The sequence below is a fragment of the Lepisosteus oculatus genome, chromosome 9 (genome assembly GCF_040954835.1).
Source record: "Lepisosteus oculatus isolate fLepOcu1 chromosome 9, fLepOcu1.hap2, whole genome shotgun sequence".
Taxonomy (NCBI): Eukaryota; Metazoa; Chordata; class Actinopteri; order Semionotiformes; family Lepisosteidae; genus Lepisosteus; species Lepisosteus oculatus.
This window is the reverse complement of record NC_090704.1, coordinates 1,094,533-1,112,602: the sequence shown is the minus strand read 5'-3', so window position 1 is coordinate 1,112,602 and position 18,070 is coordinate 1,094,533. Positions and strand designations below refer to the sequence as shown.

The 18,070-nt window shown below is 45.4% G+C and overlaps 2 protein-coding genes across 5 annotated transcripts in view; one reads left to right on the top strand and one right to left on the bottom strand.

The window, feature by feature from the left end:
• The first annotated feature begins 956 nt into the window (after positions 1–956).
• Positions 957–11,279, top strand: gtf2b (general transcription factor IIB). The gene is made up of 7 exons (XM_006634711.3): positions 957–1,063; positions 3,262–3,368; positions 8,628–8,761; positions 9,086–9,232; positions 9,364–9,493; positions 10,123–10,404; positions 10,771–11,279. Exons 1-7 carry the CDS (start codon positions 1,047–1,049, stop codon positions 10,902–10,904), a joined length of 951 nt encoding a protein of 316 aa, XP_006634774.1. The 5' UTR covers positions 957–1,046; the 3' UTR covers positions 10,905–11,279.
• Positions 11,280–13,573: 2,294 nt separating this feature from the next.
• The window catches only part of LOC102689813 (serine/threonine-protein kinase N2), a 34,959-nt gene continuing 30,462 nt past the window's right edge, over positions 13,574–18,070 (bottom strand). For all 4 annotated transcript variants that reach the window (XM_015355239.2, XM_069193867.1, XM_015355238.2 and 1 more), the window contains exons 18-22: positions 17,174–17,250; positions 16,947–17,089; positions 16,188–16,295; positions 15,893–15,973; positions 13,574–15,710 (exon numbers count right to left, since the gene is read on the bottom strand). In XM_015355239.2, the coding sequence (XP_015210725.2) occupies positions 15,507–15,710; positions 15,893–15,973; positions 16,188–16,295; positions 16,947–17,089; positions 17,174–17,250 (613 nt within the window). In that variant the 3' untranslated portion in view covers positions 13,574–15,506. The remainder of the gene's footprint in view (positions 15,711–15,892; positions 15,974–16,187; positions 16,296–16,946; positions 17,090–17,173; positions 17,251–18,070) is intronic.

Below are 18,070 nucleotides of genomic sequence, written 5' to 3'. Positions count from 1 at the left end.
GACCACTTTATTAGCCATATACAATTTCTTGCATCAGGAATTTCTTTTCACATGAGACACAGACAGATGGACAGGGAGAGAAGCTGGGGGTCAGCCATTTATACGGCGCCCCTGGAGCAGCTGGGGTGAAGGGCCTCGCTCAGGGGCCCAACAGAGTAGGATTTCTCTGCTGGCCGCAGGATACGAACCGGCAACCTTCCAGCCACAGGCGCAGATCCTGAGCCACAGAGCCACCGCTCCGCCTCTGCATTCAGGAAGAGAAGGACCGTAGATACGGTTTGGGCAGCGAGGGGGTTTGAAATGTGTCGCTCCTGCCGTGTCTTTGAGTCTGTGTGCCGACGGAGCTGAAACGTGTTGAGCTCTGAGAAGGCTCGAGGCGCAGGAACAGACCTCCGCCTGGACCTTCGGAGTATTTTGATATTTGAAATCTTTTTTCTTAAAACCTTCTCTACCCTGACTAAATCTATGCAAGTGAAAAATAATTTCTGCTCGTTATGAAGTTTTTATTGTCAAAGTTTGTTTTTTTTTTAGCTGTGTCTGCGAATTATTTTAATCGTTCCATTCGTTATTTTTATCTTTCTATTGCCTTTTAGAAAGTCACTCGAAAGTCAAAGCAGCGTACTTGATCGTATTGTCTGCGTCAAATAAATTAAAGTAGTTAATGTACTTTGGACAAAATGCGGTAAAAAATGAAAAAATAAAGATTTTTATTCACGTACGAAATGAAAAACCTTCATTGTATGCCTACCGCCTGTCATTCCGTAAAAGTCAAAGTGGTAAAATGGCGCAGGATTCATGACGTGCATTTGGAGTTTAAAGTCTCAGATTTGTATTACATGCAAATGGAAGTGGTATTGAAACTTCAATTATGATGTTTTTTTTTATTTGGAAATTTGCACGACAAAGGGAGTGATTAAGGACGTGTATGAAGTTTGGGCCTCTCGGCTGCCCGTACGCTCTCGGGCACGTGACGAGCGAAGCTATAAATAGAGGTGGGGCGCAGTGCGTGTCCGCAGTCGCTGTTGGTGAGCTCGACTGAAGGCAATATGGCGTCTACTAGCCGGTTGGTATTTTTTAATCATACGTTTCTGTTGTTTCTAAGGTCTTGTGCGGTAAACAAGACAGGGGCGGGGGGGGAGATAAAAGTATCGAAAACAAGCTCGGAAGGGGTGCCATTAACGGGGGGCCGGCGGTACTGGGTGTTTTTTCTGCGTTTCGGGGTGAGCCGGAGGCGTGTTGGGGGCGCCGTGAACAGTCAGCAGACTCGCCGGGGCCGCTTGATCCCCTCTTTGTGTCTGAAACAAACCTGCCCGTGGGACCCGGCGTGTGCGTGGGCGCGCACACGGGGGTGCTTGGTCGAAACTGCGTGGCGAGCGGGATTGAGGCGTGTTGGCTTAATCTCTGCCTTGCCCTCCGTGCGCGTCGGCTCGCCTATTGTCTGGCTTGCCTGCGTGGTGCGCACCGCGGCTGCCCGGGATGCGCGTTGATTTCACTCTCGGGCAGGCTGTCCGGCTGTCAGTGCGGTGAGATGACCGGCGGGGGTGCGAGTTGGGGGAGCGGAGAGCGATGACAGAATCGAAACCGGAGCTGATGTACCGACAGGGCCCCACTCACCCCCCCCCAGCACACCGCCGCTGTACAGACACCCCCCCGCCAGCGCTCTCGGTGCCCCTGTGTTTCACTTCTGACCTGCTTTGACGGCAGGTGTTCTCTAGTATCAGACGTGTTTTATAGTTTCGGGAAAGAGCATATTTCTAGCTTGAGCTTATTCACGAGAGGGAGGCTTCGGTTCAAACACGGAACGTGAGCTCTTTCCATTCCGTTCTTATTCACGATGCACGGCGCTACGCAGCAGTGTGGGTTTTGGAAACCTCAGAAGTAAAAGCCACGGAGGCGCAGTGGCCAGCGGTGCTGGGGCCCCGGGCTGCTGTCTGTGTGGAGTCTGTATGTTCTCCCCGTGTTCATGTGGATTTCCTCCCACAGTCCAAAGCCATGCTGGTAGGTTAATTGGCTTTTGAGTAAAACTGGCGTCTCGTCTAGGGTGTATCTGGCCTTGTGCCTGTTGCTTGCTGGGATAGCCTTCGGCTGCCCTGCCAGCCTGTCTTGGATAAAGTGGTTAAAACATGGATGGATGTGCAGAAGTGAAAATATGGGACGAATTGTCTTGGAACTGTACGCCCTGCGCTTGGTTTAAATAGCATGGAGGTTTGGAACAGTTTGTTCCACTACTTGTCGATTTCATAGACCTTATTCTCACCTGTTTGTGTGTCATTGTTACACTAGTCGTCCTTTGATAGGACTCCCGCTGTTACAAAGCCTGTAACTATCATCTGGGTTAGCCAGCATGTTTACAAAAAACAACACGGACAATATAATCGGCTCTGAAGTTCTTCCAAAGGTTTGCTGCTAAACAATTCTCTGGTCATATCTGGCTTTCTGATCTGCAGTAGGACACAGTGTACTTTGAAAGCCATGCTGTGTAGTTTTTGTTCTAGGAGTATTTTGCAGGGAAACTAGGGTAATTGTTTTATCAGCTAAGTAATGAAGCTCGTAGTCAGTCCACGATGGCAGAGCCAGACACATTAGTTGCATCACTGTCAAATTGTTAGGAATGAGATTTTGCACTTAATCAGAAACACATTTTACATCGATAAGAATAATTCTAGATAGTTGTACAGCTGTTAATAAGCTAAAAGACTTTGTATACTGGCAGCATGCGTCAGGAATCATTTTAAAAGTTTCTTTATAGAAACCCTGTGTCCAAGTTTTTCGTGCAGCTCGTGCACCTTCTTGAACTTCAATAGAATGGTTTTCACAACAAAACTTCAAAAATTAAGCTACTTACGTTTCGTTTCTGGCACAGCATCTTGAAGTTTTTCAAAAGCGTTTATAATTTCGGCCTCATTTACAAGTTGGTGCTGTACAGTTGGGCCTCTATCAGACTTGCGCTGAACTCCAGCACCGTCGCCTCTGACCGAACTGGGAAGTCGGCGGTCAATCCTGCGCAGGTACACCTGGCCGAGCACTGAGGTCCGTTTGCTACCTGGAAGTTTCCCTGGAATTTCCTGTCATAACCTCCGTCTCAAGGCAATGCTACCCTGTCGCTCTTCGTTAGTGGGCAGGGACAGAAGTGTTCCCTGTTGAAGACCTGCTAGACCACTGCGTGTTGAAATGTTCTGGCTGTGGCGGTGCTGCTACATGTGGTAACGGCGTGTTCCAGCGGGTTCTCTGTTGGTCTGACATGTGGTTGCTTCTCCGCAGTGGAGATGCCCTTCCCAAGGTCCAGTGCCCCAACCACCCCGATGCCATGCTGGTGGAGGACTACCGGGCCGGAGACATGATCTGCCCCGAGTGCGGACTGGTTGTGGGTAAGACAGCGAGGCGCGCGTCGTCGTTCGGAAGCCAGAGAGCAGCAGGCTCTGTCACAGTAAAGAGGCTTTCGGGCATCGACAGGCTTTGACTTGACTGCCGCGGCCCTATGACATCACTTCTGGTGCGCTGGGTTTTGATGCGCACGGATTCAGGCAGTACAGGAAAATGAAAGCTACATCCGCCAACTGGAGAACAGAATGTGTCCATCTTCTAACCATGACTAAGCGTTTTTTTTTTTTTTAGATTTAGGCTGACTATATCAGCGGTTCGGGTCACGGGTCCTCTTCGACTGGGCACACTGTCAAAAATCTGTTGGTCTGGGGTTTGAAGTCATTTCATTCTTAAGTGGTTTATTTTTTATCATTTAAAATCAACATTTGGTCAGCCAGTTGTGTGCTGCAGCTCAGGGAATCCTGGTTGTTTTAATACTAAGCATTGGTGCTTTTGACTGTCTGGGTGTCTGTTGACCATCATGGCTGCCCAAAGCGGCTCAGAGCAGGTGTGTCAGGAGGGCTCTCCCAGGTGAGCTGACACGAGCGGTCAGTGGTGTCGGGGATCAGATATTCTTCCACTATCTGGAGGAATGGCTTGATAATCTCCAGGTAGAGGGGGATGAGAGGAGTCTGGACTACAAACCCCGTCTGGTGTTACATTTACTGCAGGTTCCAGCTTGTGGACAGAGGGACTATGTGACAAACCTGAGCTGAGCTTCCTCCTTGTGCTGTCATGTGCAGAGCGCAGGTTCTGTGACATTTCCACAGCATCTTCTCTAATACTGGTAATGGTAAATAGTGAATTTTATATACCATATTTAAGAGAAGATCCTTTTCAGTGCTATCTGTTTAATTCTTAGTTTTTATTGCATTTTGCGGTAATACAGTGCTCACAGAAAGGTCTGGTTTGTTCTGAAGCTAAGCTGAGGCTCTTACTGTCTTTAAGGTTTCATCCCATAACAGAATTATGAGCTTTGTTAAATTCTTAGAGAGTACAGACTCATTTTTTAGTGTTAGAGTGGTGAACTATGGAATTCTTGTACCCAATCGGAAAATGAAGGAAATTTCTATGTGCTTCAGGTTCATAATCTGGTCTTTCCGTATTTAACTTGCTACACACCGAAATGAACTCTTCTCTAGTTCTTACAGTCGTTCCACAGCTCTGTGTGCCCTCTGTCCCCTCTTGCGGATTGCAGAGAAGAACGTTAATCGTTGGCGACAAGGAGTGACATTGTTCTGCAGAGTAATAGGAGTTGAGATACCAGCGACTGTTGAAAGCTGTGAGGTTGTGGAGTCTGCAAAATGTTTGCATAAGTGGATTTGGTTCCTGCCCTCTGCGTCTTTCTGCCACATGGCAGTGAGTGGTCGAGCGATGCCAAGGACAGTGTGCGGCGCACGGCGACGGCGCACGAGCCGCTGGGGGGGGTCCTGCCGCCGCCCTCGCACTTCCATGCTTCCGCGACAAAGCCAGGAATGTGTCCCCTCTCTCCTGATGTAACGCAACACACAACAGACTGTACTCCTGCACCTGGGAGAGAGAGCAGTTATTTTTTCGGTCTTTTATCCCCCTTTTGAATTTAGGCTTCCTGTCAGTTATTGCACTTTTGTTCCTTAAACGCTTCACGTGATGGATGTGTTCAGAAGAATTGTGAAAGTTGCTCAAATAAAGGATTTTTTTTTAAAGATTGAACAGTGTTTGTTTGGTATTGTGATGCGTGTTTCATGGAATCTGTATAAAATACCATAGTGCTCCTCTGGCCATCTGTCTTAGGAAACTCGGGAATGATGAGGCTGTTGGGGTCACAGTTTACACACCTGTGATTGTGCAGAATAACATCCCATTCACACTCCGCATGTCCGCACAGGAAATGTGGAACTGGAATCATGGATGTTACTGAGATGTTCATTTAGATTACACTTGACCACCTTTCACTACAACTGCAAGTTTAAATGATACTGTACTTAGGCTGGCCAGCACCTATGTTGTGGCCATTAACAAAATTTTATTTTAAAATGATCCTTTTTGAGTGAGTCCTAAAGGCGCTGTGCAGTGCTTGGTGTGGGAGGCAGCCCTCTGCTGGACCTTGCCCAAGTTTTAAAACAAATATTTTTGTTCAAATGACAGTAAGCACTAAACAGCTTGAGAAAAAAGAGGCTGCTGAGAGGTTACAACCTGGAATGGAATATAGCACAGTGGAAGAGATGCAGTATTGCATGGATTTTTTATATCGGAAGCATTTAAGGGTAAATATTCCCCTGGAGGGAAGGCCTTCAGTCCCTGCTGGCTCGAAGTTAGGGGTGCAGGACCTGCCCGTTTGCAGGAGTTCACACCTCATGGGACACATCCTGTCATCCCAGATCCCGTGCTGGTCTGATCACTGGCTGGACCCCTGGCAGTGTAATAAAGAGGGACTGAAAAACAGAGCAACGATTCAGAGGGATGGATGCCTTAGTGTGGTAGGGACAGTGGGAGCCAGTGGGCATCTGAGACGTTCAGGCTGTACCGAGTACACAGGGAGTCCTGTTTTCAAGCAGTGTGGCGAAGGTAGCACGGATATACGGTACAAGATATGAATTGTACCGAAGTCAGTCCAAGCGCATTTTACTGATGGACATGAGAACGGCTGGCTCGAGGTGTAGGATTCATGAGGTCACTCTGTGATGTTTGTTGTTTACATTTGCTCATTATTGTTTTGCGATTTTCAAGGCATTTAGTCAGTAAAAAGTTATCACCATTATCATTAAACGTCTCTGGGATATAGATAAAAATGTTGCTGCTTCTGTCTAGAGACGGGCAAGATTTCGCCCGAAGGCCAATCCAAAACAATTTCATTGTGTACAATGACGATTGTAGGTGAACGCTGCAGTTATCTAAGTTAGCCACTAGGTGGTAGTAGACCCTCAAAAATGAATTCGTTCTTTTCGCAAATGTGGAAAGCAGGATGTTTTGTCCTGTCCGTGTTTCAGGTCCTTGTTTGGAATTAAGATTAGCATCTTGTTTACACGAGATTAAATTTGACATGTCCTGTTCCTCTGCCATAAGATTGGGTTAATGTTTTAAAATGTAAGGTCACCACAAACCATCTTGTCTTGATGTTTGAGACTACTTTAGCAACAGAGGATGTTTAGCACTTTTTCAGGCTCATTTTTGGTCTAATGAGGAAGTTGATAGGTGACAAAATAATCCTAAAATAATGAGAGTTGAGCACACTTTTTTGTTCTTTTAACAAAGTAAACAGATTACCAGCACTGTTCAGACTTAAATACTGGAACAAAGAAGAACATGACCAGTTAATTCTCAATTCCCTTTCTTAGAAAAACAGTGGGTTGTGGTTTGAGAACTAGAGCTGCAGAACGTCTAGCAATGCAGTTCCCATTAAAACATAAAAGAATAATTTAAAAAAATTGGCATTGGAGGAAATTTCTGATCCATCTCTGTTGAATCAATGCAGACTGCAAGCAGTTTAGTTTTTTAATTCCCTGACCCCTGTACTCTTTAGCTGTAATGATTTATTGATTTCTGTGCCGACATCAAGGCTGGGGTGCAGTATGTAGCATTTCTCTCTGAGTGTTGACATAATTGATGGCTCACTCTAGTAAGCTGAATGTTTTGTGTAGCATAAATGTTTTAAGAATGTGCAGTAATATGGTAGTCTTTTTTTACTCAACAAATGATCAATTCTGAAAGATCTGATAGAGGTTCAGCACGTTAATTAGTGGTTCTTTGAAACTGATATAATGGTCCAAAACATTTGGTTATGGTTTTATACAGTCAGTGTGGTGTTGGTGTCTTAAAGTAAATCATGTAATGATTGATTTCTGTAACGCTTGAAAGCGCTTTTTTTGTGAACCGACAGTATGATATCTTCTCGGTTTTATTCCAAGCCTCATCAGATGTATCTTTGTGTCCTTCTATGCTGACCTACATCAGTCTGCCTCATACCTCTTTAATACCGGCAGCGCTCTTAAAGTCAGACGGGTTATAAACGGGAACAGGCCAAGGTGCCTGTCGAGCAAATTAATCCAAAGATCTCATCCAGACCTTTCATGGAAGAAGCCAGGGCATCGCCTTCAAAAACAAGGCTGGGCTATTTGTTCCATAGACCTTTGTGTATAGAAGTACCTTCTGTTCACAGTTTTAAATGTGCTTCCACATATTTTTTACTTGTTTCCTGCTTTGTGTCAATTCTCTGTGCTGTTGAGGATTATAAATTCTTGGATCAGTCCCCCTCTTGTAATTTAAAGCACGGCTGTCTAAACCTTTTGGTATTTACCATTGTCAAATGGCTGTCTGATCCATACAGAGCTCGCAGAAACATTGTGTGGCATTAAACTAGTTTATTGTAATTTTTTATTTTATTTTGGGGTGGTTCCCAAAAAGTAAGAAAGGATCCTTGCACCCTATTAACAGTGGCCTGTGGTCTAGTTAACAGGCAGTATTTCCGAAATGTCAAGATCTGTCCGTAAAACTTAACGTAGTTTCTTTTAAATCTAACAGCAGTTTTGGACTGGCTGTTGTGGGATTTGTCTTTCATGGCTGTATTTATTGGCACACGTCTTCCCGAATTGATTAATTCACTGTAACATCTTAACCACCTCTTGCTAGGATGGATGAGTGTTTTTTAAACTATTACTCCGTAATAAAATTGTCTGTGGTAAGGGGAATGAGTAGGCATTCTTTTTGTGACAGCTGTGGGGGTGTGAGGCAGTGTTTCACACACATCAAGATTCTGCATCTCTTGCACATCAGTAAGAAGCCTTTGGCTCTCTGAAGTCCTGGGGCTGCCTTGTTTGTGTGCCCTGGCCCCAGTCAGAGTAAGGTATAACATCCCCAGCAGAGGCCTGGATTCCAGCCTAAAAGTGGCACTTTTTTTCACATGGAAGTGAGTCATAGTTTAAAATTGGAAACTTACAGAACTTCCCACTTGCTCCATACAAAATGAGGAATAACGTCATATGCCCCCAGTGAGAGTGTCGGCTTTTCCAAGGAGCATTGTAATGTCCTGCATTCCATAGCAGGCCGGTAATCGGCACTGTGGATCCGAGGCTGTTTGGTTTCCAAGCATCTGCTGAGCAAAACTGAATAAGATTAGTTGGGACATGTTAGGGAGAATCCGTGTTATTGCAGATGTAGTGTTTTTCATTCTTCTGTTCACTAGGCTGAAGGCTGAGAACTGTGGCTCCAGCAGTTTTAAAAATGCTAGGGTCTTGGCCTTGCTTGTGTGTGACTGTGTGGTTTTGTCCCCACCCCTCTTGCAATAGGTGACAGAGTTATCGATGTAGGATCAGAATGGAGGACGTTCAGCAATGACAAAGCTGCCAAAGACCCGTCGCGAGTTGGAGACGCCCAGAACCCTCTGCTCAATGGAGGAGACCTGACCACAATGATCAGCAAGGTAAAATCATGGATCTCATACCTGACCTGTGCAGAAGTCTGCACCCATTTGTTCTGACCCTCGTGAAGATAGGAAAATGTTTCAGCAGACGAATCCCACGGCTCTTGTTTCTCCTGGGAGTGAGGACAGTAAAAGAAAAGGGACAGGAGAGCAGAGCTTGGGAGTGGAGCTCCATCTGGTTTATTTTAAGAGTGATCTTGTTGTGATGTCCTCAGTTTGCCATCTGCTCTCCTGATTCTGCTGATGTCCTCATTATTTGTACTGCGCATTGCATCGCTATGAGGAGCACTGCAGTGTTTGTAATTGCGAACTGTTTGATTGAAGGGCACTGGGGCAGCAAGCTTCGACGAGTTTGGCAACTCGAAATACCAGAACCGGAGAACCATGTCCAGCTCGGACCGGGCCATGCTGAATGCGTTCAAAGAAATCACCAACATGGCAGACAGAATCAACCTTCCCAGGAACATCATCGTGAGTGCGCGATGGCTCCCATCGTTTTGTGTTTGTTTTGCTAAGCATTATGTAACAAGTGCTGGCATTTTTAATGGAGGCACTAAGTTAAAGGCCTAAGGTTAATTAAATGTTTCATCTCCAATTCCCAGGACCGAACAAATAACTTATTTAAGCAAGTGTACGAGCAGAAAAGCCTGAAGGGAAGAAGTAATGATGCAATCGCTTCTGCTTGCCTGTATATCGCCTGCAGACAAGAAGGAGTTCCTCGAACATTTAAAGGTAGGCAGATTGTTTTGTGGGTTATTCTTCAGAGTTCTGCAGAATCTTAGATAACCCTTGTCACTGTTCACTGCATCCTACTGCCAGACTTGTGTTCAAGGCAGTGTGGGTTAGCAGGATGCAGGCTACATTAATTTCAAGTGATAGCTCTCATTGTTTTTTAATTGTAGTGTAACTAAAGGAGGTTATGCCCCTTTAGGTTAGTAGCTGAATAATATTATAAATCCCGTTTGATGAATGTTTTTGCTATAGTAACAGAATTACAAGCATGTTGCTACAATCACTTTGACTTGAAAACAGCTGCAGTCTAAGGCTACACTCCTCCCTTTGTGTTCTGTCACTTAACTGATTTTCTGATCATCTGCTGTTTCTGTCCAGATCAGAATCAAAACTTCCTTAAATCCTTTCCCAGTCTTTTTCCCTTGGGATGTTGGCAGGGGTTCGGAGATCATTTCAGTTTCTTACAGTCCAGAAGCAAGTCAATCCAGCTATTGTCCTGTTGTGGTTATACTTTGGTTTCGTGCTCAATACATGTACGCTCTTTAAAATCCGAGCAACTAAACTCTAAACTATATGCAAGTGACTTTCTGCTTCGCGAAACTCTTCTTTCCTTTCCCGTGTCCTCCTAGAAATCTGCGCGGTGTCCAGAATTTCCAAAAAAGAAATCGGCCGGTGTTTCAAGCTGATCCTGAAGGCCCTGGAGACCAGCGTTGATCTGATCACCACGGGGGACTTCATGTCCAGGTTCTGCTCCAACCTGGGGCTGCCCAAGCAGGTGCAGATCGCCGCCACCTACATCGCCCGGAAGGCTGTGGAGCTGGACCTGGTGCCGGGCAGGAGCCCCATCTCCGTGGCAGCCGCGGCGATTTACATGGCCTCCCAGGCCTCCGCGGAAAAGAAGACCCAGAAAGGCAAGACCCGCCCTGCGGTCCACTCTGTTGCTGCTTCGTGGGGGTGCATTTCACAGTCCAGAGCCCAAGTAACCCGGACTGGTCTATTGCTTTAACTTGCATTTCCCCCTTAAACATGTGGCGTGGCTTCTCGGAGGGGTTGAGAGACCTTGAAGGATGTGAGGCTCTTGGAGAGCTTTGTGTTCAGAGCTTTGTGTCTCGCCTTTTTAGAATTTCACTCCCGAAGATCTCCATTTGGAACGGAGGCAGGAACCCTTTGTAGCCTTCGTGAAGCTGTGCTTTGTCGCCGTTTGTCAAGGAGCACATATATTTAGATCTCATTAATTGCAGCATTGCTTAATCGGCTTCTCACCGTATGCCTTTCAGAAATCGGAGACATCGCAGGAGTGGCCGACGTCACGATCAGGCAGTCCTACAGGCTCATCTACCCCCGCGCTGCCGACCTCTTTCCCCCCGACTTCAAGTTTGACACCCCCGTCGACAAACTGCCCCAGCTGTAAACTGACCTGCGCCGCCCTTGTGCTTTTAGGGTTTTTTTTTTTACTAAATCAAATTTATAAGGAATAAAACTTGGGATTTTTTTTTTTGCTGTTTAAGAGCGGGAACTTTTGTAAAAAGAAAAATGTTGGTACATGATGGAGTACAGGAGACATTCCAAAGCTTTGAAAAAAGCTGACTGTACTTGCCTAGTTTTTCATTTATGTGTATATATACTGTATATATGATGTCCATGTGAAATGTGTATTTACATATTTGGTTGCAATAACACTGATTTCATACTGTATTTACACTTTCTTTTGTAGGAAATAAGCAAGTTCTATTTTGTCAGTTGTAGGCAATATACTTAGTAAATTAAAATTCCATTATCATGTTGATACAGTTTCTGAAGAAATTTCATTTCAGCCCTGTGCTGTGAACAGGTGATACTGCTACTGGGTAGTAGTCCATTGCCTGGGTGCCACCCCACAGTGGCAGAAGGAGCTATAAAGTGCCACTGAAATGGAATATTCTGTCAATCGGCTGCTTTCAAAACTGAAAGAATTACTTCACTTGTACTGCTATGGTACACGCAGGGGTTTGCTAAGACTTCCCTTAGTGTTCCATTAGACCAGGTACATGACACTGCGTTCCTCAGGAGAGTAGTTTCCTGTTTCGCTTTGCCCACATTGTGAAGGTCTGACTGAGCACCTTTCTGCTTTTCATACAGCCTGACTTTTCTGCCCGACTCCACATAAACCACAGAACCTTTTAAACGGCTACATTGAAGTGGCGTTTCTCTTTTCTAGCCAGTTCTCCAAATTGACAAGATCTTCAAAACAGAGTTTTGTTTTATGGCTGAAGAACTTCGACACTCCCCCCTTATTAAGGTGGATTCATCATGATCAGTCATGCTGCCTGGATGTTAATTGTGAACCAAACCTGTTTGTAAGTTAGTTCTTATTAATTGCAGCCTGTGAGATGGAACATAAGTGCATTAATTCAATTTTTTTGTGCTAAATTTGGAGGTCTACAGATTTTTAATGTTTTTTTATAAGATTTCCTTTCTTTAGACCGTAAGCATCAATGACCTGCTCTCTCTCAATAGGAGTTAATCCTTGTTTGTGAAGCAGGTGCCATTTAAAATACAAAACTTGGTGGCTGGTGGGACTTGTTGAGCAAACTGCTGTAAATACAGCTTTATCACTCATTCCAACAGCTACATAACAGGAAGCACTCTTTCATCTTAAAGCAGTAGGGCTCATTCAGGCAATTTGCCTGAAAGCAAGAGTGCTCTTTCGCTGCCTTGACGTGGATGAAAGAACTTTCCAAACATGAGCACTGTCGCTGAAAGCGAGAAACCTTTCAGTCTGATGGGTAAGCAGCACGAGGGGAAGTTTGGGTCTTGTTGTGCTTCGGCAATGGTTTTTGTTCATTAAGTTAGAAACGAAATGTCACTTATTTGCATTTGATCTGCTGTGGATCAGCCGTGTCCCTGAGTTAAGGCTGGTTCTGCTTGCCTTCTGTTCCTGGCAAAATTGTAAACAGCTGAACGCTAAGCTCCCCTTTCGCCCTCCTCCTTACTGATGCGATTTTCTATTGGCACTCTTAATTTGTGGCTGTTTGTTTAAACAGCAAGCTGAGTAGACATCCTAACTAAAGCCTCCCACTGGTCCTTCAGGAACACCTCTTTGTCTAACTTGAAATGTTAAAGCATTCATGTTCCTGCAGTGTTCCAAGAGGAGACAGATCTTAACCTTTTCGAAGATCCCCATTATTCACTGGATGCTCAGAAACCTGGCTCTGGTACTGAGATATTCATGCTGCAGAGCCTTATTTTAACATGATAGCCATCTGAGTGTAGGCTGGAAGAAGGCAGTAGAACATCAATAGAAAGTCACCATGAACTTATTTGGAATTGGGGATCAGGCGTTACCGTTCTCCATCAAATGCTTTTTAAAGATGTAGATTTACAACTCGCCAGACATCTGGGATTATTTTGATAGGACCTGATGAATAGATACAAACCCCAAATGAGGTCTTATCCAGTGACGGACTTGATTTTCCTATTAAAGTTAAAATGTTTTGACCATCCAAAACAAAATAGCAGGGTGGATTACTGTGCTGGAATGCAATATTGGACAAGGTGAAAAATTCTGACATGCAAAGTGATGTTGGCAGCACAATGACATTTTTCTAAAAACTATATGGGATGGATCAAGCCTGTATGCAGATTTGTATTTCATTGTCCACATTTGACAGACATTTTAAATAAGATAACAGAACCTGAATTAACATGAATAGGACTAAAACTGCTCAGGTTTTTCATTTGGTTTGAATACATACCTTCTAAATAAATCCACAGCAAACTGGTTGAAAGGATTTTCTTCTTCCAAACATTCATGATCGTGCTCGAAACATTTCCTTTTTGAAGAATACCTAAACACAAGTTACACTGGTGTAACAGGACCATTTCATTATTACCATCAGTATCACCCTGCAACATTATTGATCTCACAGTTACACGATGAGCCTCATTACTGCTCTCGGGCTATTAAATTCATGCTTTTGATACTCGGCTCAACTGAAATCATATTTATTAAGGAACATTGATATCCCGTTTTATCCACACGACTGTCCGCAAAATTAGTTTACCATCCCTTTATAGAAGGAAAGAAAATAAGCAAGCAGGTTTTCTATTACAAATTTTTAATTTGTGCATTCATGATATGCATAGTGACCGCAAAAACATTTTCCACCAGGTCACAGCTGTGAGCACTTGCACGTCTCCCACGCTGTGGACCAGACTGAAGCATCAATCCTTCCTCAACATGCTTTCAAGCAGCCACTTTGAAAATACAATATATAGAAAACGTATTTACAAACCATGTTCATAATTAGGATAAAAAGTTGATAATTTTAAACCTACATAGATAAAATTAGTGCTTTCAGCTCAATTGTGTACATAAATCCTGCCCTCTTAGTTTACCCCTTAGTGATTTATATTTAAAAACATTTATTTACTGTACAACTTTGTTAGCTGAGCTAAGTAAACCCCATCTGTTTCTAACATGTTCCCCACCTTTTGCAGGTGCCACTGAATTGAAACACTGAAAGTTCATGTCAGGCTGCATCTCAAACGCATTGCTTTGAAAGGTTTTGGTAATGAGCACTGTGGCCATTAGTGGCTTGGATCTGTTTACCATCAAACACCCTGCTATCTCCACAGACGGTCTTCACTGCCGCCCAGTCCTTGCGTCTCTCATGCACTGTCTTCTGTAGGAAGCTTTAAATGTTAAAACTTGTGGCACAGAGACTGCGTGTGTCAAGTTATCATTTGGAGACAGCCAAGCCCCACAGTATCTGAATGAAAGGTGCCGACAGGTTCCCTGTTCCAACAGAATTACTGCCACCAAAGACCCATTCCAACACAAGCACAACGACCGGACTGCTGCCTTGAACACAGCCCAGACTAGGCACCATACTAGGAAAGCACCACCAATTTAAAATACAGCCTGCTTTGGCATGTTGTACGCCAAGATATACATTTATGAATATACATTTTTACATTCCATTTCAGGCGTCCAGAATTGCTTTCAATTTCTGAGCTACTTTTCAACAAGTTGATAATATCAATATTATCTATATATAATATATATAAAAAAAACATGGTCACCCTATACAGCAGATGCAAGATTCGCTGACGTACTAAAATACAGTATAAAACTATAACTTACATTTGTTCACTGATCATGGTACAGAGAAGGTGGGATGATGGAAAGACATGAATCTGAAAACCGCAGAGGAGCAGAATGTCACGAGCATGTCAGACCGGTTTCACAAGGATGAGGTGGTTTGTAGAGATTCTGCAGAGGGGTCTTCTCGGCCCACATCACAGCTGTCAGTTCACATTCACAGAGTCTGGGGACGGCCAACGTGTGGCAGCTGGCTGGGGAGGATTTCACTGTCAGCTGTCGACTGGAAGCCCTTTACTGATGACTCACAAAAAATTAAGGCATCTAGGAAACAGACATAATAAATACAAGGACAAGGCAGGGTAAAAATATTAGTGTTCTGAATAAAATCTGAGATTAAAACCCCTTCTCGTGCACACTTCTGGCGAAGCTGCAGGTTAAAAAGTAGTCAAGACAGTCGCTGCCTTTTAATTTGGTTAGACCACGCTTGTGTTTCTGCATTTAACGCATCTCGGCGTCGAAACCTGGCACGTTGTGGCCTCAAAAAGATTGAAATGGTTGCCATGACACTTTTATCTAAGGCAGAATGTTGAAAAAGTTTAAAAAAATAAAATCTCGGGGATGGAAAACTCGCTGGTGCAGTACCAATCCCAAGGTATCGGCCTACGGAGATTTGGGCTTGCGGTTTCAGGAACACGAGTCCATCAAAACATTCCCAGTGCTCAGACAACAAAGTGGACCAGAGCAGTTCGAAGCCACTTCTCTCAGTTTTGAAATGGCAGCTCCTTATATTAATAAAACCAAAAATAAAAAAATCTTCATTTAAGATCGTGGGTCCTTGAATGGCACAGAGCGCAGGGGAAGGCTGGAGGAGCTCTGGTCTGCGTGGCGCAGTGAGCGGCGGCCTCTCTCGGGGGGACAGGCCCCGGGCTAACACCAGTCGGCTATGTAGTCGAAATCCCGGAACATCTCCTGCTCCTCCGCCGTGAGGACCCGGGGCTCCCGGGGCGGAGTGAGGACCGGCGCCTCCGAGGTGAACTCGTCGTCGAAGTTGCTGACGTCCTCGCGGCCCCTGATGGTCGGGACGAAGGGGGGCCTCGCCTTCTTCGCCAGCAGCGCGGTCCAGTCGACGATCTGCCGACAGAGGAGACAGAGCCGCAGTGAGGAAGGGCAGCCGGCACGCTACAGGCCGGAGCTCACTCCCCTACTCCCCCCCTCCCGAGCCTGGGGGAAGAAGCTCTGTGCGGCCCGGCTGTCCCGGGGCAGGGCGGCCGGCCGGCTCCGGCGGTTCTGTCGGGAACGGCGTGGGAACGCACCCGGAAGAAGGGATGCTTCTTCACTTCCTCGGCGTCTCGCTCTCCAGCCCCGAGGCGCCGCTCGGGGTTCCTCCTCAGGAGCTGGGGACAGGGACAGGGAGAGAGGGAATCACCTTCACAGCCCACACACACGGCTCTCAACAGGGCCGAGCAGGAAACCATCACGGTCCGGAACGCGACTCATTTCAGCAGAACCTTCTGCTTCAGCTGAGGGGGTATTACCTGCCTGCCGACAGCAGGAGGGAAGAGGATGTTAATCGGGGAAAGTCCGTGCTGACGAGCCCCGAACACTCACCCGTCTCATGATGGAGATGGCCTCTGTGGACAGGAACCGAGGATAGCGGACTTCATCGTTAACGATACTGTCAAACACCTCTTCTTCATCATCGCCAGGGAATGGAGACTACGGAGACGGGGAGATGAGTAACACACATTGAAGAAAAATCATACAGACAGAATCCATAAGCATTCACATGTTAAAACCAGGAATGTGCCCACTTCACAAATCACACATGCCCAGATGATTCCAGAACCAACCAAGCATACACCTATTCCACACCTATTACAGAGAAAGACATCCTATACAACAGTTCGCTACAAAGAACTTCACAGAATCATACAGCAGTTGACGATATTGTGCAGAAAAGGAGTGAAAAGGTCCGTGGGCACCAGTACTCGACGACAGGAAGGGTTTCTGTCATGCACGAGGACGGACTGAAGTCGCAGAGTAGCAAACGGCTCACCCTGCCTGAAACTCAATTCAAGGCCATGGCTCTGCTCCCTTCTCAATACCCTGATGCTTTATGGCCACACACATGCCTGTGGGATTTAAATTACAGCGCCCTGCCTCACCCCCTCTCACCCAGGGACCCTCACAGATGGCTAGGAATTCCCCAGCAGCCACATCCTGCCAAAACCTACTCCTGGTCTTCGTCCCCGGCTCCTCACAGCCTTTATTAACAGCCCCCTGCTGAAGCAGAGACTTCCTTGCGCGCACGCATCCCGGTCACTTCGCTGTACTCGCCGCGCCGCCAGCCAGCGGGAGGACACCCACCTCGCCCACCAGCATCTCGAAGATGAGCACCCCCAGCCCCCACCAGTCCACGGCCCGCGTGTACGAGGTTTCGGTCAGAACCTCTGGAGCCAGGAACTCCGGCGTGCCGCAGAACGTGCTGGTCCGGTCTCTGAAGCCCATCCCTAGCAAGGTAGAGAAAAAGTCAACTGTGTTCACACAGGAAACGTAATGAGCTTTGAAGGCAACTTTTACTTTCCATTACATACCTTCTTTACAAAGGCCAAAGTCAGCAATCTTCACATAGCCCTCTGTGTCCAGCAGCAAATTATCAAGCTTCAGATCTCTGAAAATGCAATTCAGAGACGATAATCAGAGCAACTGTTCAACTAGATACTCTGGATACAAAGCGATAAAGGCCCGCAAATAATTTCTCTCTAAAACGAGAAAATACAGCCTAAACGGATTCATGGAGAAATTAATAGAGACAGAAAAGCACTGCAGAGGCTAAAAATAAGGCCAAACCATTTTTCAATACTTTTTCCAATAAAAACTGTAAAGACTGAAGGAGTTTCCAAGATAAAATGGGGCTAATAGTAGATGACAGAGACCATGTGCTGAATTAATATTTCAGTTTTTTTATAATTGTTATAACAATCCCCAGGTTACAGAACACATTTTAGCATAACCAACACAGGGGAATAACTGGGACCAGAATTCCTAGAATTCATGAACTGCAGAGGCCTGATATTTTCTCCGCTGTGCTGAAGGAAATGAGGCACAGTATTCCTAGACACACAACGAGGTCATTTCAGCTGAGGAGCAGACTGTAACCACAGACTGTGGGAACTGAACACCGATTCATAAAACTGCAGGCAAACTGATCCAGGAAACTACAGATCAAACCCGGTCTTCTGTTACTGGGAACGCAATGGAAACGATTCAGCTAAACTAAAAGAACAGTTAAAAAACAGGAAATATGGCAGTTTCCTCAAAGGCATCTGACTTTTTTCCCCCAATTCTGAGAAAACAAAAAAAAAAGAATTCTCAAAAACTACCAAATAAACATGAGTGTGGATTGAAAACTGGTTAGATTGGAAAGACTGGGTCATCTTAGGGGCCATCATCTCTAGATAGGTCTATGCAAGCATTGGTGTACCATAAGG